This window comes from Lontra canadensis, unplaced genomic scaffold (assembly GCF_010015895.1).
Source record: "Lontra canadensis isolate GAN:19392208 unplaced genomic scaffold, GSC_riverotter_1.0 scaffold52, whole genome shotgun sequence".
Taxonomy (NCBI): Eukaryota; Metazoa; Chordata; class Mammalia; order Carnivora; family Mustelidae; genus Lontra; species Lontra canadensis.
The window spans coordinates 10994256-11019405 of NW_022631046.1; the positions used below are offsets into that span (position 1 = coordinate 10994256).

Genomic DNA, 25150 nt, shown 5'->3' on the forward strand with positions numbered 1-25150 from the left:
AATTTTATGTCATTATTATTTTAATTTTTATTTATTTGATTACTAATGAGGTTAGGCATCTTTTCATGTTTTTATTAGACCCTAGTGTTTTTCTGTTCTCAGCGCTGCTTGTTTAAATCCTTTGTACATTTAAAAACTTCTGTTGTTTTGTCATTTATTTTTAGAAGTTTGGATACTATTGCTTTTCCCAGTTTGTGACTCATCTATTCATATTTTAAAGATTTTTTTTCTTAATCAAAAGTTATAATTGTTAGTGAAACAAAATGGATCACCATTTCTCTTTGTTGTTTTTGAACAAGATAGTAAAGGTATTTTTGTGAATTTAAATTTTAGATTTTCACATTTAGGAGTTTCTTTTTCTTTTTAAGATTTTATTTATTTATTTGAGAGCGAGAAAGAGAGTGCACAAGCGGTGGGGAGGGATGGAGGAGAGGGAGGAGCAGGCTCTTCACTGAGCAGAGCCTGATGTGGGGCTCAATCCTGGACCCTGAGATCATTAGTTGAGCTGAAGAGCTGAAGGCAGTTGCTTAACTGACTGAGACACCCACGTGCCCAGATTTAGGAGTTTCATCTAACTGTATTTTATTTCTTTGAATTGTAAGAAGAATAGTCCCCCTCCCCATCTCTTGTAGTTTTGTCATAGGTACCCCGCTGGCTAGCCCCATTTACCAAGTAGCCATTATTAGGCATTTATCAAGTTGTTTATTCTCCACTGTCATTTTGTCATTTAGCAAGTTTTCATATATATAGTTTTGAGATCTCTTTTCTGTCCTAGTCTGTTTAATCTTTTTGTGGGTCAATATCACACCATCACACTTACTCTGGCATTAAATTGATTCTTGTTGTCTAATAGAACAAGTCTCTCCACCATGTTCACATAAATCTTGGATATTCTTCCACAGAGTATTTCGTCAGGTAACACAAAAAACTCATGATTTTGACAGAGATATAATTGACTATATAATTGGTTTTAGAAGCCCTCCCCCAAGTATTGATTCTTTTTATTAGTATACAGACCATATACTTATGTCTTTCAATAAATTTTTATGATACTTTCTGTAAAGATATTATATATCTTTCATTAGCTACATCAAATAAGTGCTTTTTGGTATTAATATAATGGTGTTTTAAAATTACATTTTTGAATGCTTCTATTCTTTTGCATAAGAACTTAAGTGATTTGTAAACAATTCAATCTTCTATAGACTTGATAATTTATTCATAGATACAAGTTTTCTGTGTGGATGGTCATATTGTGAAGAGATATTGAAAGTTTAGCTTATATGCAGATAGCAAATAAACACATAAAAAGATGTTCAGCATCATTAGCCATTAGAGAAACCCAAATTAAAGCCACAAGGTATCACTAAAACTCACTTTAATGGATAAAATAAAAAATAGTGGTAATGCTAAAACTGGGTAATGCATACAGTGCTGGTGGGAATGTGAAAAGATGCAGCCACTCTGGAAAAGACTGTGGGATTTCTTATAAAATTAAACATATGCTTACCATACAACCTCAGGCCTCATCAAAATTTAAAACCTTTGCTCTGTGAAAGAACCTGTGAAAAGGATGAAAACATAAGCTACATACTGGGAAGTATTTGCAAACCACATATCCAAGAAAGACCTTATATCTGGAATATATAAAGATCTCTCAAAATTCAAAAGAATAATAAAAATAAACAGTCCAATTAGAAAATGAGCAAAAGACACTTAAAATTGTAAAAAAAAAAAAGATTAAAAAAAAATGAACAGATATTTCACTAGGAGTATGTACAGTTGTAGGATGCTTACCTCATTTAATTTTAGGATTATCTTGATGGACATGGGCAAGTTGGTTCTAAATTTCAGAAGAAAAATGTCTTGAATAGCCAACGACTAGAAAATGCCTATTTTTTAGAGGATTTTTTAAAAAAACATTTATTTTTTAAAGCACATAGAACATTTATAGTATTGACTATAAGGCAAATCTCAAAAAATTTCAAACATTGGACTCATACAAACCACATTTTACTGTAATCAATTACAGTAGAGACCAGTTTTGAAAAGATAGAACCAAAAAGATCCTATACATTTGAAAGTCTTAAATAGGCATTTAGAAGTAATTCATGGGGAAAAGTAGAAATTATGTGATAATTTAGAAATACAAAAAACTTGTTGGAAATTTGGTTGGAATTGTTCTGAATCAGAAAACATTGAAGGCTAAAATGTTTCTTATCACTATTTTAACTATACCTTACAATTTTTAGTATATATTAGTGTTTTTATTCTCATTTAGTTCTACATAATTTAAAATTTTCCTTATAATTTCTATTTTCTGTGAGTAGGTATTACACATCTTTGCTTTGATTAATTCCTAGGTATTTTTTAAGTTACTAGAACTATCTCTTTAGAATTTAGTTTGTAATTCTTTATTGCTGGTATGTAGAAATAGAGCTATTTTTTGTATATTGACTTTGTCTTCCATGGGCTTAATAAATTCACTGATTAATTCTAATACCTCAACTCTAGGTTATTTTGGATTTTATAAATATACAATCATTTATGATGGACAGCTGTTTTACTTCTTAATTTTCAATCCTTGTAGTTCCCCTCCCCCACTTCCTTTTTCTTGTTTTTGTTCTTGCTAAGCCTGCTATTTCAGTGCTGAAAGAAATGATGTTAGTGGATATCTCTGTCTGATTCCCATTTCAGAGAAAAAGCTTTCAGGCTTCCAACATTTTATCATTAAGAATTATATTTGTGGTAGGTTTGTTTTTGTAGATATCCTTTATCAAATCAACATTATTATTTGAGTCTCAAATTTTTCCAGATTTGGCCATTAGGAGCCCTTTCAGCCTAGCTCCTTAGTCTTTTTGATATGTCATCATCTTTTTTTTAGCTTTTTCCTATTACCTCAAGATGTTCATCTTGTACCGTCCCTGTCCTGGCCCTGGAAACAGCTGATTCCTTTTATTGGAAGTGGTATTTAGAATCTAAGGTCTGGAGACTACTGAGGTTTCTTTGCTTCTAGGTCCTTTCAACAGACAATACTAGGAAAATAGCTATGTTTATCTAAATAGATCTATGTATCTATTTAAAATTGTAAGGTCATACAGATACATCCATTTTCAGTTCCATACCACAAGATACTTTCCAATGTTTTCTCTTTCCCTAATTGTAATTTTTTTTTATAATTGTAAGAATCCTGTTTCCATTAAGGTCAATATATTAACTTATTTGTTCAAGCTAGAATATACAGATGATAATGTCTGGATTCCTTAATATTTTCCTAATTCATATTTCTATCTTCTTCTTCTTATGGTTCCGTATCACTGAGCATTTATTTATGTTGACTGTCCCTCCTGAGTTTCCTCTCTGTCTGCTGGGTCTGCTCATATCTGTGGCTCATAGAGACAGAGCTGCTCATGGAGTACCCTGCACAGTAGGAACTACTCAGGTGGTAAAAGAAGCAGCATTCTCTACCCTTTGGGCTGGCTCTTGCTCCCTTGGAGTCTGTTACTACCTTGACAAGATACATAGAAGAAGGCTCTCCTCTGTCACTGCTCTCCCTGGACTCTCACCTTCAGTAAGGAAAGATGTGGCTAGTCCTGTCAAACTCTCCTGGACCTTTTGGGGAATCTTGACCTTCCATCCACCTTCCTTTCCTTTTCGTGTGGTTGTGTGTGTGTGTTGTGTCAGATTTAGACATATTATCTATTAAAGTGAGCAAGATACTCTTACTTACCAATTGAGATTCTTTTTCCTTTCTCCAATATAAATCAGACAGAAGGGTGCTGACCAATGAGACAGTAGCGATGTCGACATAAAAAAAAGGAGAGAGGTACTTTGAAGATATCATGCCATGTAAACAATTATGCAATTATAAAAATAGCTGGATGACTTTGAGATTTCGATAGGAATGATTTTAAACAAATTGAATATATGCTACACTTAAGATATGAACTACTAGCTAAATTTTAAAATACTAGTTTTTTTTTCAGAGCATATTGAATATGGATTTTTTTAAATTGTATTATTAGCCCCAGGGGTACAGGTCTATGAATCGCCAGGTTTACACAGTTAACAGCACTCACCATAGCAAATACCCTCCCGAATGTCCATAACCCCACCACCCTCTCCCTACCGCCCTCCCCACGGCAACCCTCAGTTTGTTTTGTGAGATTAAGAATCTCTTATGGTTTGTCTCCCTCCTGATCCCATCTTGTTTCATTTATTCTTTTCCTACCCCCCAAACCCTGCACGCTGCCTCTCAACTTCCTCATATCAGGGAGATCATATGATAGTTGTCTTTCTCCAATTGACTTATTTCACTAAGCATAATACCCACTAGTTCCATCCATGTTGTCGCAAATGGCAAGATTTCATTTCTTTTGATGACTGCATAGTATTCCATTATATATATATGCCACATCTTCTTTATCTATTCATCTGTTGATGGACATCTAGGTTCTTTCCATAGTTTGGCTATTGTGGACATTGCTGCTATAAACATTTGGGTGCACGTGCCCCTTAGGATCACTACGTTTGCGTCTTTAGGGTAAATACCCGGTAGTGCAATTGCTGGGTCATAGGGTAGCTCTGTTTTCAACTTTTTGAGGAACCTCCATACTGTTTTCCAGAGTGGTTGCACCAGCTTGCATTCCCACCAACAGTGTAGGAGGGTTTCCCCTTTCTCCGCATCCTCGCCAGCATCTCTCATTTCCTGACTTGTTAATTTTAGCCATTCTGACTGGTGTAAGGTGGTATCTCACTGTGGTTTTGATTTGTATTTCCCTGATGGTGAGTGATGTGGAGCATTCATGTGTCTGTTGGCCAACTGGATGTCTTCTTTGCAGAAATGTCTGTCCATGTCTTTTGCCCATTTCTTGACTGGATTATTTGTTCTTTCATTGTTTCGTTGAGTTTGATAAGTTCTTTATAGATTTTGGATACTAGCCCTTTATCTGATATGTTGTTTGCAAATATCTTCTCCCATTCTGTCAGTTGTCTTTTGGTTTTGTTGACTGTTTTCTTTGCTGTGCAAAAGCTTTTGATCCTGAGGAAGTCCCAGTACATTTTTGGCCTTGCTTCCCTTGCCGTGGGCGATGTTTCTAGGAAGGAGTTGCTATCGCTGAGGTCAAAGAAGTTGTTACCTGTGTTCTCCTCAAGGATTTTGATGGATTCCTGTCTCATACTGAGATATTTCATCCATTTTGAGTCTATTTTTGTGTGTGGTATAAGGAAATGGTCCAGTTTCATTCTACTGCATATGGCTGCCCAATTTTCCCAACACCACTCGTTGAAGAGGTGTTCTTTCTTCCATTGGATATTCTTTTCTGCTTTGTTGAAGATTAGTTGACCATAGAGTTGAGGGTCCAATTCTGGATTCTATTCTGTTCCATTGATCTATGTGTCTGTTTTTGTGCCAGTACCATACTGTCTTGATGATAGCAGCTTTGTAATAGAGCTTGAAGTCTGGAATTGTGATGCCACCAACTTTGGCTTTCTTTTTCAATATTCCTCTGGCTATTCAAGGTCTTTTCTGGTTCCATATAAATTTTAGGATTATTTGTTCCATTTCTTTGAAAAAAAATGGATGCGGTTTTGATAGGGATTGCATTAAATGTGTAGACTGCTGTATGTAGCATAGACATTTTCACAGTATTTATTCTTCCAATCCATGAGAGTGGAACATTTTTCCATTTCTTTGTGCCTTCCTCAATTTCTTTCACGAGTACTTTATAGTTTTCTGAGTATAGATTTTTTTGCCTTTTTGGTTAGGTTTATGCCTAGGTATCTTATGGATTGGGGTGCAGTTGTAAATGTGATTGACTCCTTAATTTCTCTTTCTTCTGTCTTATTGTTGGTGTAAAGAAATGCAACTGATTTCTTTGCATTGATTTTATATCCTGACACTTTACTGAATTCCTGTACAAGTTCTAGAAGATTTGGAGTGGATTCTTTTGGGTTTTCCACACATAGTATCATATCATCTGCAAAGAGTGATAGTTTGACTTCTTCTTTGCCAATTTGGATGCCTTTAATTTCTTTTAGTTGTCTGATTGCTGAGGCTAGGACTTCTAGTACTATGTTGAATAGCAGTGGTGATAATGGACATCCTTGCCATATTCCTTAGCGGAAAAGCTCTGTTTTTCTCCATTGAGAATGATGTTTGCGGTGGGTTTTTCATAGATGGCTTTGATGATATTGAGGTATGTATTCTCTATCCCTACACTTTGCAAAGTTTTTATCAGGAAAGGATGCTGTACTTTGTCAAATGCTTTTTCAGCATCTATCGAGAGAGAGTATCATGTGGTTCTTGTTCTTTTATTAATGTATTGTATTACATTGATTTGCGGATGTTGAACCAACCTTGCAGCCCTGGAGTAAATCCCACTTGGTCGTGATGAATAATCCTTTTAATGTACTGTTGGATCCTATTGGCTAGTATTTTGGTGAGAATATTTGCATCTGTGTTCATCAAGGATATTGGTCTGTAATTCTCCTTTTTGATGGAGTCTTTGTCTGGTTTTGGGATCAAGGTAATGCTGGCTTCATAAAATGAGTTTGGAAGTTCTCCTTCCATTTCTATTTTTTGGAACAGTTTCAGAAGAATAGGTATTAATTCTTCTTTAAATGTTTGGTAGAATACCTCTGGGAAGCCATTTGGCCCTGGGCTCTTGTTTGTTGGGAGATATTTTGATGACTGCTTCAATCTCCTTACTGGTTATGGGTCTGTTCAGTTTTCTATTTCTTCCTGGTTCAGTTTTGGTAGTTTATGTGTCTCTAGGAATGCATCCACTGTTCCCAGATTGTCAAATTTTGCTGGTGTGTAGTTGCTTATAATATGTTCTTATGATGATTTGATTTTGTTGGTGTTGGTTGTGATCTCTTCTCTTTCATTCATGATTTTATTAATTTGGGTCCTTTCTCTTCTTTTTTCATAAGTCTGGCCAGGGGTTTATCAATCTTCTTAATTCTTTCAAAGAACCAGCTCCTAGTTTCGTTGATTTCTTCTACTATTCTTTTGGTTTCTGTTTCATTGATTTCTGCTCTGATCTTTATTATTTTTTCTCCTCCTGGGTTTAGGTTTTCTTTGCTGTTCTTTCTTTAACTCCTTTAGGTGTAGGGTTAGGTTGTGTATTTGAGACCTTTCTTCTTTCTTAAAAAAGGCTTGTACCGCTATATATATTCCTCTCAGGACTGCCTTTGCTGTATCCCACAGATTTTGAACAGTTGTGTTTTCATTATCATTTGTCTCCATGAATTTTTTCAATTCTTCTTTAATTTGCTGGTTGACCCATTCATTCTTTAGTAGGATGCTCTTTAGCCTCCATGTATTTGAGTTCTTTCCACCTTTCCTCTTGTGTGAGTTCTAGTTTCAGAGCATTGTGGTCGGAAAATATGCAGGGAGTGATCCCAATCTTTTGGTACTGGTTGAGACCTGATTTGTGACCCAGGATGTGATCTATTCTGGAAAATGTTCCAGGTGCAGTAGAGAAGCATGTGTATTCTGTTGGTTTGGGATGGAATGTTCTGAATATATCTGTGATGTCCATCTGGTCCAGTGTGTCATTTAAAGCCTTTATTTCCTTATTGATCTTTTGCTTGGGTGATCTGTCCATTTCAGTGAGGGGGTATTAAAGTCCCCTACTATTATTATATTATTGTTGATGTGTTTCTTTGATTTTGTTATTAATTGTTTTATATAGTTGGGTGCTCCCATGTTAGGGGCATAGATATTTAAAGTTGTTAGATCTTCTTGTTGGACAGACCCTTTGAGTATGATATAGTGTCCTTCCTTATCTCTTATTATAGTCTTTGGCTTAAAATCTAATTGATCTGATATAAGGATTGCCACCCCAGCTTTCTTTTGATGTCCATTAGCATGGTAAATAGTTTTCCACCCCCTCACTTTAAATCTGGAGTTGTCTTTGGCTCTAAAATGAGTTTCTTGTAGACAGCATATTGATGGGTTTTGTTTTTTTATCCATTCTGATACCATGTGTCTTTTGATTGGGGCATTTAGCCCATTTACATTCAGGGTAACTATTGAAAGATATGAATTTAGTGCCAGTGTATTGCCTGTAAGGTGACTATTACTGTATATTGCCTCTGTTCCTTTCTGATCTACTACTTTTAGGCTCTCTCTTTGCTTAGAGGACCCCTTTCAATATTTTCTGTAGAGCTGGTTTGGTGTTTACAAATTCTTTTAGTGTTTGTTTGTCCTGGAAGCTTTTTATCTCTCCTTCTATTTTCAATGATAGCCTAGCTGGATATAGTATTCTTGGCTGCATGTTTTTCTCGTCTAATGCTCTGAATATATCATGCCAGTTCTTTCTGGTTTGCCAGGTCTCTGTGGATAAGTCTGTTGCCAATCTAATATTTTTACCCTTGTATGTTACAGACTTCTTGTCCCGGGCTGATTTCAGGATTTTCTCTTTGTTGCTAAGACTTGTAAATTTTACTATTAGGTGACAGGGTGTGGACCTATTCTTATTGATTTTGATGTGAGTTCTTTGTGCCTCCTGGATTTTGATGCTTGTTCTCTTTGCCATATTAGGGAAATTCTCTACAATAATTCTCTCCAATATATCTTCTCCTCCCCTCTCTCTTTCTGTTTCTTCTGGAATCCCAATTATTCTAATGTTTTTTCATCTTATGGTATCACTTATCTCTTGAATTCTCCCCTCATGGTCCAGTAGTTGTTTGTTTCTCTTTTGCTTAGCTTCTTTATTCTCTGTCATTTGGCCCTCTATATCACTAATTCTCTCTTCTGCCTCATTTATCCTAGCAGTAAGAGCTTCCATTTTCTATTGCACCTCATTAATAGCTTTTTTGATTTCAACTTGTTTAAATTTTAGTTCTTTTATTTCTCCAGAAAGTGTTTCTCTAATATCTTCCATGCCTTTTTCAAGTCTAGCTAGCACCTTGAGAATCATCATTCTGAATTCTAGATCTGACACATTACCAGTGTCCGTATTGATTAGGTCCCTGGCCTGCGGTACTGCCTCTTATTCCTTTTTTTTTTTTTTTTTTGTGGTGAATTTTCCTGCCTTGTCATTTTATCCAGATAAGAATATATGAAGGAGCAAATAAAATACTAAAAGGGTGGCAAAGACCCCAGGAAAATGTGCTTTAACCAAATCAGAAGAGACCCCAAATCATGGGGGGAAGAAAAGGGGTAAAAAGAACTTCAGAGAAAAAAAATTAAAAAAAAAAAAGTATAAAAAAGAACATATGTATATTAGACTGGTGAATAGAACAGGGTCACCCACTTAATTTTGGGAATATTTTGGTCTCTTAGAAGAAACTACCTCCCTAAATTTTAAAGAATGAAAAACATATATAAGGGCAAACACGATGAAGGGATGGAATATGACTATAAAGATGAAATATTTTAAAAAAATTTTAAAAAAGAGTTGATAAGATAAGTTGATTGGGAGAATAAAGAAAAAGAAAGTGGAGAGAATTTGCTCAGGCTGGAGACTAGAACAAAGCCCTGTGCTAGATTTAGGGTATAATTTGATCTATTAGAAGTTGTATCCCAAATTTTTTTAGAAGAAAAAACCCTTGTATACAAAAAATAAAGTTAGATACAATGAAGGATAAAATATGACTATAATAATGAAGGTTCAAAAAAGATTGTTTTTGAAAGTTATTGTTAAGATTACCTAGTTAAAAAATGTTAAAAGAGGAAAGGGTAAAAGTAAAAAAAAAATTAGCAGAAGAAAAAAAATAAAATTAAAAAAAATTAATTAACTTTACAAGGCTAAAGAATCATGGGGAGAAAGCCATGAATTCCATGCTTTGCTTTCTCCTCCTCTGGAATTCTGCTGTTCTCCTTGGTAAGTGAACTTTGTCATGGCTGGATTTCTTGCTGATCTTCTTGGGGAGGGGCCTGTTGTAGTGATTGTCAAGTGTCTTTGCCCAAGGTGGAATTGCACCGCACTTACCAGGGGCTGGGCTAAGTAATCTTCTCATGATCGCTTTTGGGAGCTTTTGTTCCCTGAACACTTTCCATAGAGTTCCGGAGGACGGGAATGAAAATGGCGGCCTCCCAATCTCCGGCCTGGAGGAGCCGAGAGCTCGGGGCCCCACTCCTCAGTGCACCCTTGGAAAAAATCGCTCAATCACTCCCGTCTCCCTGGTCTCCAGCTGCACTCCGAGCTCACCCGGCCTGTCACCAAGCGTCTCTGTCTCTGGCATACAGCCCCGCCTGGAGTCTCCAAACCCTACAGATCCCTGCACTCTTCCAAGGGGGTGTCCCCAGATCTTTTGGGGTCCCTGCTCACAGAGCAGTGGCCTGTGCCACGGATCACAATTTAAGGTAACCCTGAGTTGAGAGCTCACTCCTCGGCTCCATCTCAGTAGCCGGCTTCCCCACTCTAATACCTGTGAACTCTGTGACACTCAGACAGCCCCGATCCTTCAATGATCCTGTGGGACCTGAGACCACGCTGTTCCCGCATGGGCTTCACCCTGGTTTAGCCTCTGGAGTGATGTCCCTTAGTGGAGCAGATTTTTGAAAGTTCTGATTTTGTGCTCCATTGCTCCACTTCTTGCCAGGAGCCGGCCCCTCCCCCCACGGTCTATCTTCCTGTCGCTTTGGATTCACTTCTCCGCCAGTTTTACCTTTCAGAAAGTGGTGGATTTTCTGTTTCTAGAGTGGCTGCTCTTTTTCTCTTCGAACTCCTGTTGGGTTTGTAGGTGTTTGGAATGGTTTGATAAGCTATCTAGCTGATCTCCTGCTGCCTGCTGTCATCCCAGCCTGCTACTTCTCCACCATCTTGACTCCTCCCTTGAATATGGATTTATGAAGTTATTTCATTTATAGTTGATTGATATTTTATTTCTGCTCTAGTCTAACTAATGTTGGAAAAACTTTGCTCCATTGCTTTTTTCCTTAAGGAACAATACAGAGAAATGATTTTCTTGTTTAATATTGAAGTAAGGGGATGAATGTGAACATTATGTTATAATTCCATTGTCTGATCTCAGTGGCCTTTTGTTTATGGAAAAGAAAAGCTGTCTGGTTGGAGCTTAGGACACAGACGTTATAGAGAATGGAAGGCAATACATAGTGTCTTTGTCCTTACTATTTATCTTCATGCCTTCTTTACTGCCCTATTTCACATTCTTAGTGCCAAGGAAATGATGAATAAGCCAGAAACATTTGCATAAGGGCAGTCAAGTGAATTCTTGGTGTATTTTATACAAATTGGAATCATTGTTTGTTATCAAATATCTGGAAGCTTATGTAATTTCAAAACTTGTTTCTTTGGCAGAAATAAGAGAACTGATGTTAGAAAACTTGCTTATCGATTCCTGGTGGATAACTTGAATCCTATAATATTAAATTTTGTGAAAAGGAAGAGGTTCCATCAAATATTTCTTGAGGAGATGCCCTGGAGAGCTCAGATGAACCTGTATCTGGCAAGTGCACACTTCAACCTGCTTTTAACGAAGCTGGGGGAGCGTACAAAGATGAAATTTGGCCCTTCACATCCAGTGGTCAGGTATAGAATATTATCAGTGAATGGTACTTTTTTAGCATGAGCATAGATTTTGTTTGTTATGTTCAGGGCTCCAAAGTTGATAATAACTTAAAAAGGTTTACAGAGTGCTTCTTTCTTTACTGATCATTGATACATTACTTAATTTCTTGTCTCAGAATCTTCCCCAAACAGGTGCTGGTTATAAGCACTTAGGAAGTACTAATCTGCACGTATCTTGAATATGTTTGTTAGTATAGCTTTCTGTGAAGGAGATAGTGTCATTTCAAGAGAAATTTAATATTAATTGTGGATTAACTATAGTTATTAGGTATTAGACAGAAGTAAGTTTCAAAATGATTCAGATGATTCATTTTGAGGTATATTTTAAGCCTCTATAAACATAAATTGTATTTTCTCATACAATGTACACTTTGTATCATTAATTCAGAAGATACTGTTGAGCTTTTGAGTGTCCTTGGCTAAAGTGTTATGGGAGATAAAATAGAAAATAAACACATAATGTTAACTACTACGTAATCATTAAAAAGGGGAGTAGAGTCTTTCAAAAAGAAAAAAATAAACTGAGCTCCTGTTAGATACAGTTCCTGAGGTAGACAAAATGAGCATGAAAAGATGAGCAGGACATACAAGATAGTGTCTCACAGGGTGGATCACAGGTATTAACGAATAACTGTAAATAATGGTATAAGGTGAAGTATACACAAAGTCTTCTTTGTTCGTGGGGAAAAGGCTTTTCTCTGACTGAAACTCATAGGAAAGATTTCATGGGGAAAGGCCACTTGGCATCTTGGTTCTTGATTAATAGGCAAGATTTAGAAATGTGCAGATAGGAGAGAAGTATTCTAGGTGGTTGGAAGCACATGAGTTAGAGCCCAGGTAGGAAACACAGGATGAGAACCTGAAATGGTCTGACCAGAATCTAGGGTAAATGAAAAGGAATAGTGTGAAATAATTAAAAAGAAAAAAAAAAAAGATCCATAGCAGATCATGGTGGGGGTCTTAACTACTAAATCTGAACTTTAATTTATATACAGTGGTGGATTATTAAGGGTTTTTGAGCAGGGCAATGATAAAAAATTTCTCTGACAGCAACGTATCAAATGGATTGGAGGAAGGAAAGACTGTAACAGGGTTACAAATTAAGAGGTATGTATTTCAATAATCCAGTGATAAAATATGCAGGTGAAATCCATGGTAAACTTGGTATGAGTCTGTTTTCATTAGAATTTTGGTTAAATCATTACCAGCTTGAACCTCCATTAAAATGTCTCCAGATAGTTCCCTTTCCTATGCAGGCTAGACTAGATTTGCATTTAAGAAATAGTTAGATTGCCTGACCAACAGGGAAGGCTTTTGGCAAAGTAACCCATTCATGAAGCCATGAGAGGAGAATGATTCAGATCGGATGGGCTTCCTAACTTTCCTCTGAACACTGAGAAGAATTCTCTGAAATTTCAATCATATACGACCATTCAGACATGATTACTTCATAGCACAGCAATTAGACAATGACCAAATTTGTATCGGGGTTACCTGGTGCTAAATTCAATTTTACTAAAACCATTAAAACATACTCAATATTTATGTATGCATATATTTTTGCATTTGTTTATTTTTGGTGGAGAATTATTTATTGCTTAGACCTTAATTTATAAAAGACGTAACATTGATGGTGGACACATTGCTTTATATAGTAGGTATCTTCGTTGAGTTGTGTTTTAATCAGGTTAAATTGACATAAATTATTGTTTCAGAGCCTTTAGAATGAATATAGATCATCATTCCCATTTTTGAAGGCCCTTTCAGGGAAATAGATATTGATGTTAAAATTCCCAAGAGCAAAGTTACATTATATAATTTTAAAATTTAATGAGATATTGTTTGACATTGGTTAAGTGTAAGAATATGTTATGATCCAAAATTTGGAAGCTCTAATTCACAAATAATTTAAAAATTAAAGTAGATTGTATTTGGAAGATTCAATTCAATTTTGTTTATATATTTTTTTAATGATATTTTCTTCCCGGCAGTTTCCGATCATGTGATCCTAATATGTTCTCACTATATAATTCAGGAACAGTATTACCAACAACGAAATTGACTCTAGAAAACTATAAAGTGATACTTGATTTCCTTCATACAGCTAGAAAAAGAAAGGCCAACTTACCATCAGGTAAAATAAAAAATTTATGATGTATACTATAAAATTGCTTCTATATTTTTTTCACTGATACAGCACACACATGAACACACACACACACACACACACACACACACACACACACACTCCACAGTCATACAGAGGTACACATATCATTTTCTAATGACCCAGGAATTTAATTGAGTTGTGGTATTTTGTAGGATATTCTTATTTTCTCAGTTTTTAAGAATTTTCTGTATTTTTATGGTATGTATTTGGAAATATATATGTTGTATTCTAACCTAAACCAGTGGCTAACCTACATCATTTGGCTGTTTACCAAATATAATGTATGTATGTATGTATGTATTTTTAGAAAGGGAGAAAGTGGTGGGGAGGGGCAGAGGGAGAGGAAGAGAGAATCTTTTTTTTTTTTTTTAAAGATTTTATTTATTTATTTGGCAGATGGAGATCACAAGTAGGCAGAGAGGCAGGCAGAGAGAGAGAGGGGAGAAAGCAGGCTTCTTGCTGAGCAGAGAGCCCGATACGGAGCTCGATCCCAGGACCCTGGGATCATGACCTGAGCTGAAGGCAGAGGCTTTAACCCACTGAGCCACCCAGGAGCCCCAGGAATAGAGAATCTTAAGCAGGCTCCATGCTGGGATCGATCTCAAAACCCTGAGATCGTGACTTGGACCAAAATCAAGAGTCAGACACTTAACTGACAAAGCCACGCAGGCACCCCTAATGTTCTTTTAAAAATATTGGTAGCCTTCTGTTGTCAAGATAGGTGAAGACTTGATATCAGGGGTTATATTTTAGCAGAAGTAAGTTTCAGAACAAAGTCCACCACACATACTGATGTAACTGGCATGGAAACAGTCCTATAGCTGTTTGATAGTACTGATTTTGTACTCAGGGAAGTCTACTCTTGCCTTAGGATCTCCAACTAGCACCTTCCGTGAAAGCTTACTCCCAGTTGAATGCAGTAATATTTGTATGAATGGCAGGACCAACCTGTATTCTTGTCATCTGCTCAGGTGATAGGAGACTTGCTCTGGGAGGTGGAGAAATGCAAAAGAAAAGAGCTCTTGATCTGGGTGCCACAACTGATGACACTATTCTCAGCAATCACCTATCTTGAATACCACTCACTTCACAAACGGAGATTTCTTTCTAATATCTTCATGCTATTACAAACCCTCTTATGTAGATTTTTAGTAACGGTATTTTAAGTGCTATATAACTTACTGCTGATCAGGATACTTCATTTGCTGGGTAATTGCCCCAGAGTGTTGATTTATATTTGAGGTACTTGATATGCCTTCTGATTTCTTCTAGGGTGTAGATTAGATTTAACTGGTACCTTCATGTTATATATGAATATTGAAGTATTTGAAAGTAAATTCCCTTGACACAGAGTCCAAGTTTTATATGTAGATAGTAATATATAGCTTCTTGAGGGTTTGATTTTTTTTAAAACTACCTGCCTAAGACCTCCCTTGAAATCACCAATAGAATACTGTGCTATTGAGACTTACTAATTAATGCAAAGTTCTAAGAGAAGGTTTGTGGTAGGAGTAATCTGTGTTTTTATATCACACCAATAAGATAATGCATGGACATGTTTGCTGCACTTTCTAACTCCAGGAAATGCTACTCACCTTCTAGTGTATATGTCCTGGGAATGGACTATTTAGGGAGAAATTAAGGAAATTAAGTGGGATTCTATAATTGGTCCCTTAGAAAACATGACATTCCTGTCTCTGCGTTGTTCCCTTGGCTGTAACCCTTGCCCAGAATGATGTTCTCCATAGTCTTTTTGCATAGCTAAACCATGTTCGCCCTTTAAGACCTAATCTGGAAGCCTCCTTCTCTAGAAACTTTCCTTAGTTCATTGTGTCCATGATAATCCCATCCTTTCTCCGAATTTATATAGCATTTCTTTTCTTAATTACTCATTTGATGCTTATCAGCTAAGTCTTCTGGAACTTTCTGCTTCCAATAATGTTATACTTTATTTTTGTACTGTAGATGCTGAAGAATTTTCCACATTTATTAATTCCAGAATGAGTGATGAAAATGTTTCCAAGACACAAACAGTTAATGACTCAGACTCTCAGTCAGGTCTTAGTGCTAAAGAAAAGGATCGAGCTGCAAATTTGGGTATATTGGATCATTTTATGAAGATCTTCTTATATTGCAGGAGAGCAATGGTAAGGTGCTAAATTTTTAATTTTATTTTAATTGAATTTTAGCTAATTTGCTAAATTAATAGACATAAATCTCAGCCATTTGTTTGGGCATGTAAGATGTGCTTATTTACTTACTATCCATAATTTTAGTTTCGACTTTGAAACTAAATTTGCTGGGTTTCACATCAGTCATTTTTGAGGTTTGCCTGCCATTAGTGCTAAAGATTTATACTTTGTGAGGCTGTCAGGGAGAGGAGAAAGCTGCTTTAGTCATCATTCATCCATTGGTGCGGAACTGAGGTGGCCTTTGACCTTGTCTACCCAACTTCTGTGAATATACAGATACTCCTTTGCAACTTTCTTGGCCACGTTTGGGACATGGCTTTCTATGCTGGTGACACCAGTGGTTCCTTTCTGGAGTCTTACTCCTACCTGGGGTACGATAGATCACTTTATTCCCTCTAACACAGGGAACACTCTTTCTGGGCAACAGAAAAATCCTGCTCCTAGCTCATGACTCCTTGCTTCTATAAGCCAATTGTGTCTCCTCTCAAATACTTTTCTTTTTTTTCTTAAATATTATATGATACATTATTAAACTTAGAATTGGAATCATTAGCTACAAAGGAATTAGTTTCCTTTTTCTCATTGCAGGAATGGCATATACTTCAAACCTCTCAAGAGTTGAGAGGAAATCGATCCTTTCTAGAACACTTTCATTCCCATTTTCTCTGTGGAGAAGGTGATTTCTTAAAAAATACGAAGCAAACACACATCATCCCCCTTGACCATGGGCACTGCATCCTATCCTTCCACCAGCTTCAGGGCTCTGGAAGGTCTGGGTCTTGCTCAATTCTTGGAACTCAGTTCATCTTGCTCTCATTCAGTCCATTCTCCTCTGTGTGATCTTGAGAGCACAGAGCTTGTTCCTTTCTCATCCCTCAAATTCATCCTCCATCCTTTGCAGTTGCTGCTCCCTCAGTTTCAAATGCTGTCCTCCCAACACCCTCTTCCCCACTTTCACATGACTTGTTCAACTCAACATTCAAGTCTCTGATCATGTCACCTCCTCAGAGAGGACTTTTTTCCTGATCACCCCCATCTAAAAGGGCATATCATCTCATGCTTGTCAGATTCTAACTCAATTCTGCTTTATTTTTCTTTACAATACTTATTATTCCCTGGAACTACATTTTTTAAAAATTTTATTTATTTATTTGACAGACAGAGATCACAAGTAGGCGGAGAGGCAGGCAGAGAGAGAGAGAGGAGGAAGGAGGCTCCCCGCTGAGCAGAAAGCCTGATGTGGGACTCGATCCCAGGATACTGAGATCATGACCTGAGCCAAAGGCAGAGGCTTAACCCACTGAGCCACCCAGGTGCCCCTGGAACTACATTTTTATTTGTCTACTTATCTAGTGCCAGTCACCCCTAATAAATTGAAGCAACATGAGGGCAGACCTGGTTAACCTTGTTTATTGCCACATTCTCAGAACCTAGAACAAGGAAATGTTTTGAGTCAGACTGCTGGTGTGCAAATCTTAGTTAACCACTTAGTAGATCATGACCCTGTGCAAGTTAGCTCCAATCTGTTTTTCCTTATCTGTAAATTAAGAAGAATGCTAGTGAATGCTTATTTCATAGGAGCTATTGTTAGAATTAACTGAGATAATGATATAAATGACACAATAAATGGTGTTAGTTATTTTTTATTGTTGACATAATTTTTGCAGAAAGATGAAGTTGTTCAGAGATCTCTAACTTTTGAAACTTTATTTTTTTAAATGTTGTCTTTGTTTTAGGTTCTTGCTCATCGTGGTGGCTATTGGACTCTGCTTCAGAACTGCTGTCGGGCCCTTTGGAACTTTACTCAGGAGCTACAGATACTTCTTAAACAAACAGTGGATATATATAAAACATTTCCTATTAGCCAGGATTGTTTCCTCTGTACCTGTGTTTTGCCGTTCTATATGGGAGCAGAATTACTTATTGACATGTTAGTAGAACTACAAAATATCGATTCTATTAAGGTAAGGGCACTTGGGTAATTATTTTTACTTCATCCAATTAATAAGTACTTTTTACTGTGCACATTGGGATAAATAGAAATTAATATTTTCCTTGACTTATTACTTAGTTTGTCTACATTTCATTTGCTTCATTAATATTTGGTTCACAATATACAGCTCACATTGATGTTAATTGTAAATATCTTAGCCTGAAAATCCAACTTTTTAAAGGAAATAGTAACCTGTACCGAGCTCCAGCTTCTGTATAAACTAACTATAATGCATTTAATCCTCATAGCAATTTTTTTGACAGAGAAACAGACTCCAGGAGAGATCATATAGCTTGTCAGTTGCTCTTTACCTCACTGCTTTATCTGTCCTTGTTCTATTATTTGCAATCTGGTAGTATTTGTGACCATTTAAAATCTACCACACTATGGTTTAAAACATGAAAATACAATAGAAAAAGTGCAATCATGATGTAATCTAAACACATTGAAAATTAATAAGCACTAAACACATTAAGGCATGGAATGTATAACATTTCTAGATATAAAATATGTGAAAACTGTAGCACAAAGGACAGAGTAATGTTTTTTACACTTTATATAAAGTGGTACACTATTAACTCTATGGGGAATGTGATAAGTTAAGGATGCATTTAATCATTAGAGTAATACCAAAAAAGAGATACAGCTAAAAAGCCATTGCAGTGAAGTAGAAACTAAGTAGTGGTCAATGAATTAAAGAAGGCAGAAAAAAAGAAACAGAGGAACAGAAACATATGGGCAAAACAGAAAGCAAATAGCAAATAATAAATCTACCCCAATCATACCAATTACTGTATTAAATATAAGTGGTTTAAACACCCTAATCAAAAGGCAGAGATTGTTGGATAAAAAAGACATGTAATAGCTGACCATATGAGGAGTATTCTGAATATAAATAAATTGAAAATAAATTGTGGAAAGAGACATACTAGGAATACAGTAAGCATAAAAATTTTTTTGAGACTTTATTAATATTAGATAAAATAAACTTTAAATCAGGGAGTATTTGGACAGATAAAGAGAGACATTTCAAATGAGAAGAGGTTCAGTTAATCAGGAAGACATACTAATCATAAATGTGTATGCTCCTAATAAGAGAAATTCAAAGTACACTCTGGACACCCAAAGCATGAAGAGCTTCCAGAATGGTGGAAACATTGATATGTTGGCTGGTTGTTGTAGTCTGACTCCATGGGGAGAAGGGCATGGAACCCCCTTATCCAGGACCCTTCCAGACTATGTACCTCTTTCATGTGGCTGTCCCTGAGTTGTATCCTTTATAATAAAACTGTGATCCTAAGTATAGTGTTTTAAGTGAATGCCAGCCAATTACTGAACCTGAGGGGGTTATGAAAACCCCTAAATTTATAGCTGTTCAGTCAGAAGTGCAGGTGACCTGAAACTAGTGGCTGACTTCTGAAATAAGGGCAGTCTTGTGGAGGACTAAGTCTTTAAACTCTTAATTTAATTCTGAATAAGTAGGTAGTTCAAGTGCAGTATACATAATAAAGTAAGTAATAATAAAAATTTAAGTAAGCCATAATAAGTAAGTTAAAATAAAATTTAAAATACTGAAATCTTGAAGAGTATGTTCTCTGACCCCTACCTTATGAATAGACCAATAAAAATTAGGAAGAAAAATCTCCCAAGTATCTGGAAATTAAACAACACAGTTCTAAATAATCCATGGGTCAAAGAAGAAAGTATAAGAGAAATTTAAAAATATTTCAAACTGATGACAACATATCAAAATTTGTGAGATGCAAATAAAACAGTATGTAGAGGAACTTAATAGTTTTAAATGTTTAATAGAAAGGCTGAAAGATATAACATCAGCTTTCTAAGTGTCCACCTATAGGGGTTCAAAAAAGAAGAACAAATTCAATCCAAAATAAGTAAAAAGAGCAAGGAAAATAAAATGAAAGAATAAGAGCAGAAATAATTTAGATATAAAAAAACCAAAATTAATAAAATTAATAAATTAATCATTTGAAAAGATTATTAAAATCAGTGGAATCCTAGGAATACTGATAAAGAACAAAAGAAAGAAGAGCATAAATAACTGACATTAATGATGAAAGAAAGATATAACTACAGATCCGATAGATACTCAAAGAAAAATAAGAGAATATTATGATCAGTTTTTACTAATGAATTTGATAACTTTAAATGAAATGGACTTGTTTATCACAAAGCATAGCTTAAATCTGACACAAGAAGCAATAGAAAAAATAAACTGCTCTAAATATGTTAAAGAAAATGAATTTATAATTAAGAACTTGGAGAGAAAGAAAACTCCAGACCCAGAATATTTCCCTAAAGAATTTGACCAAACATACAAGGACAAAAATAATAAATCATACACAAACATATTTTTAGAAGCAAAGCCAGCTTAACCCTGACAGATATATCAAAAAGAAAGGTATGGGGGCACCTGGATGGCTCAGCTGTTAAGCATCTACCTTCAGCTCAGGTTATGATCCCAGGGTCTGGGATTGAGTCCCACATTGGGCTCCCTGCTCCGCAGGAAGCCTGCTTCTCCCTCTCCTACTCCCCCTGCTTATGTTCTCTCTCTCACTGTGTCTCTCTCTGTCAAATAAATAAATAAAATCTTTTAAAAAAGTATGAATCAATCAATATGCCTCATGAACATATGAACATAGACACAAAACTCCTTAATGAAATATTAGCAAATCAGTTCCAGCAATATATAAAATACGCAAATGAGGTATATAGTATCTACAATTATACAAATGATGATCAAGTGGGTTTATCCCAGAAATGTAAGGTTAACGTTTAAAGATCAATCAGATAGTGCCTGGGTGGCTCAGTTGGTTAAGCATCTAACTCTTGGTTTTGGCTCAGGTTGTGATCTCAGGGTGGTGAGATCAAGGATCATGTTGGGCTCTGCACACAGTGTGGAGTCTGCTTGAAATTCTTTCCCCCATCTACTCCTCCCCGTTTGGGTGTGCTGTCTCAAACAAAACAAAACAAAACAAAACAAAAAACCTTTAAAGAAAAAAAGATCAGTCAAGGTAATTCACCATATCAACAGGATAAAAGAGACGAATTATATGACCACTGAAATAGAGCAAAAGCATTTACAAAATTTGATATCACTTTTCCCACCTGTTCTCCCTGCCCTTAAGTGCTGCTCTAGCTGCACTGCTCTTGCTCTGAATTCTGGGTTCCTGCTAAGCCAGGGCTGCTGTTCTCTTTCTCTGGCTGCCATCATGATTATCTACCTGGACCTCATCAGACATGATGAGATGTTCTCTGACATTTACAAGATTCAGGAGTTTGCAAATGAGCTGTGCCTGGAGGTGAAGGAGAAAATAGTAGGGCAGAAGGTAGCATTGATAGAAAGGTACTTTGCTGAAGGCACTGAAGGTGAAGGTACTGAAAGCACAGTAATCATTGGTGTTGATATTGTCAGGAACTATTACTTACAGAAAACAAACTTCACAAATGAAGCCCATGAAAAGTACATCATAGCTTATAGGAAATCAGTCTAAGGCAAACTTGAAGAACAGGGACCAGAAAGTATAAACCTTTTACAACAGAGGATTCAGACAAATCAAGCACATCTTTGTTAATTCAAAAACTGCCAGTTCTTTATTGGTGAAAACGTGAATCCAGATGGCATGGTAGCTCTGCTGAACTACCATGAGGATAGTGACCCCATATATGATTTTCTTTAAGGATTTCCTTTAAGGATGAAATGAATGTTAATGTAAATGAAAAAGTGTTAACAAAATGGAAAAAAAATGTTAACAAAATGCCAATTACTTTGGATCTATCACCTGTCATCATAACTGGCTGCTGCTTTTCACACACTAACACCAGGACTTGGACAAGTGGTTGATGTCATCCTGATCTTTTCACTTATTTTAATACTGATTTATTTGGAGTGGAGTCATTTTTTTTTTTTAATTTTTAAGAAAAAGCCATATGTAGGTTGCTTAAAAATAAAATGCATTTAAACTTATTTGAGAGGATACCTCTTACTTTAATATGTGTTTAAACTAAGTCTGTCTTACAGTGTTCTAGAGAAGATAGAGCCTGGTTGTAGATCACAAATGGATAGCATAAAACTGTCTTCAGGTAACTTCAGGTAAACAGGGAAAACTACTTCTGGGGCTAGTATATTAAAAACAAAACAAACCAAAACTTAACTTAATAATACTTAATTATTACAAGTATTAATTCTAAGTTGAAGTAAAGGAAAAGACCATATTCGTAGAGTGTCAGATGTGAAGTGGATGATTATACATTTCATCACCTACAAACAGAAGTAGTTAACTCTGAGAGAGATTATCAAGAGAATAAAAAGAAACTAATACAATTGGAAGCAAAACAAAAACAATGTCATTGATGTTAAAGACTCTCAGCAAACTAGGAGTACCTGATAAAAAGTAGTATATAGTGTTAACATCATACTTAATGGTGAGGTATCGTGAGCTTCCCTCTAAGATTGGGAACAAAGCAGGATGTCTGCTCATACCACTTTTGCTCAATATCATGCCAGAGATCCTGACAAGTACAATAAGGCAGATAAAGAAATAAAAGGAATGCGGATTAGAAGGGAATAATATGAGTTTTTAGATAGAAAATTCCAACTTGTTAGGACTCTATAAAGCAACTACTAGAACTAATAAACAAAATAGCAGCACATAAAGTCAATATAAAAAATAAGTTTCTTTGTACTAACAGAAAACAACTAGGAAATGACATTTTAAAAATACCATTCAAAATATCAAATTTCTAGGACTATATCTAAGGAAATATATATTAGATTTTTACACTGAATATTGTAATGCATTGCAGAAAAAAATTAAAGGTCTAAATAGACATGGACATATCATGTTCATGAATCAAAAGTCTTAATATTGCTAGGATATCATTTATTTCCAGTTTGGTCTATTGATTCAGTGAAATTCTAATGAAAATTCCAACAGACATTTTTTTCAGTGTAAATTGACTGTTCATTTTAAAACTTAGAAGCAAATACAAAGAAATGTGAACGGCCAAGAAAATCTTTGAATTTGGAGAACTCCTTACCTGATTTTAAGGTTTAGCAATGCTGTAGTAATTAGAAGAGTATGATATTGGCATAAAGAGAAACATATCAATGGAAAAAACAGAGACTCTCAAAATAGACTCATACATATGGTCAATATTTTACAAAGGTGTCAAAGTGATTCAAAGGACTCAAAAAAGAAATGACAACTCTTTGCACCCAGATGTGTTCTTTAAAAACCATTTCCCACTAAAAGAAATAGGACTCCTTGGTGGGGGAAAAAAAAAAAGAAAGGACTGATTACCATTTCCATTTCTATGTGAACTATAATTGAGGAAAGCCAAATAGTTACAGTCAAAGAAGAGAAAATTTTCTTTATAGAATTTTCAGGTAGTAAGTAAAGAAAGAATGTTGAAATTAGAATATGAGGATTTTGCAATTCTTTATGAATTCATGGGGGCATGAACAGCACCAGTGAAGTATATCTGTTGGAAAAAAATAAACTGGAAGCAGAGCAAGCATTTAAATCTAACCAACAACTTACAGAAGATCCAGGGGACAGAGAAATATTTAAAATGAAACGATGCATCACTAGAAATTCTGACTATGGAAACGCTACAAGACAAACAACCTGGTTTCTTCAACAAAAAAATGAAGTAAAAAAAGAAACCTGTATATTAAAAAAGACTTAAGAGACATAAATAATTGCAATGTTTGGACTTTATTTTGATCCCATTTCAAACTAATGCACTAAAAAATTTATCAGATATAAAGGAAATGTGAACACTATTCAATAATGTTTTGAAGGATTTTTTGCTAATTTCTTTTTTAGGTGGGATTATATATATGGAGGAAACCAAGTAGGTCTTAAAAGTTGATAATTGGTTGAACCTAGTTGTGGGTACATAGGGCCTTAGTATATTATTTTCTCTGCTTTTATAAGTGTTAGACATTTTCTTTAATAAAAGGTTTTTAAAAATTACACATGAAAGCCATAGTGGAAGATATAGTAACCACAGAGGGCCTCCCGATCCTTCATCCCAGAAGTAAACTCCACCATGTGGGCATACATGACTAACTGAGAGCCGATATCCCTCTTCTTCAGGAATGGCCCAGGAAAGTTATTTCAGTTGGACCCAGGAAATTTACCCATGTCTGAAGAAAGAATATGACATCCTATAGGCCAGCAGGCTCTGACAGAGCCATCCCCTGGGAAAAGTTGAGTGGGACAGACTTGATTTCTTTACACTCACCAAGAGGATTGAGTAAAGTCCAAGAGTGCCTCTACTTGGAACCCTGAGGTCAAGGAAATGGAGATAACCCCTTATACAGCTCTGTGCTGCTGGAAGAATTACTGTAGAATCAGTGGGTAGAGGGATGGAGCTCATAATATCAATAAAATGGAAACTGTCCTTTACTGAGTATGTCCCATGTGCCAGTGACTGTGCTAAGGAGGCAGATTCACACAGGTCAGATACGGCACACCTGTTATTCACACACAAGACTGGCTTGAGGCATTCATATTACATTCCACAGCCAGATGACTTCCTAAGTCTCTTCCAACCTCAAGGACCATGAATCTTGTTAGAGATGTTTGTCCTCTACTTCTGTTGGTACAATCCCTCCCTTTTGTGTGGATTATACATAATAGTAACATCAGCTTAAGAGGGGCTGGTGTTGAGTTACCCAACTATTTGTTGGACTGCAACCTGGCTTATAGGTGGATCTAAAGGCTTTTGTTTGCCTCAAGAATTTCTAAGGATATACATAAATGTGTAAGGGACTCGGAAATGAATAGATTAGTTACATAGTACCTCTAAGTTAGGCAGAAACAGGGTTTTCTAAAAGATTTCCTTCTCCATATGTTTGACCTTTGCATCAGGGAATTGGACATATTATGCCACAAACTGGTAAATGTAACTAATGCATTATGGAAACTTAATAGTTTTTATATACTAAAACCTGTTTCAAAACTTTATCTTATTTGTTTAATATCCTTACTTACATATGTGGTGACTGAGGACCAGGAAGTATGGCCCTCAGTCTGTGTTGTCTAATATGGTAATGACTAGCCATATGTGGCTATTTAAAGTTAAGCTTAAATTAATTAAAATTAAATGAAATTAAAAATCCAGTTGCAACAGTCATATTTTGATAGCTCCAGTATCCACACATGCTTGGTGGCTACTATATCAAGCAACACAGACGTAGCACATTTCTATCATCATAGAA

The 25150-nt window shown here is 35.8% G+C and overlaps 1 protein-coding gene and 1 pseudogene across 2 annotated transcripts in view; both read left to right on the forward strand.

Annotated features, from left to right (window-relative positions):
* CFAP54 (cilia and flagella associated protein 54) overlaps window positions 1–25150 on the forward strand; it is a 317324-nt gene that overhangs the window by 154459 nt on the left and 137715 nt on the right. For both annotated transcript variants that reach the window (XM_032874281.1, XM_032874282.1), the window contains exons 33-36: window positions 11274–11504; window positions 13535–13677; window positions 15679–15860; window positions 17642–17869. In XM_032874281.1, coding sequence (XP_032730172.1) covers window positions 11274–11504; window positions 13535–13677; window positions 15679–15860; window positions 17642–17869 — 784 coding nt within the window. The remainder of the gene's footprint in view (window positions 1–11273; window positions 11505–13534; window positions 13678–15678; window positions 15861–17641; window positions 17870–25150) is intronic.
* LOC116877435 lies at window positions 20914–21603 on the forward strand (annotated as a pseudogene).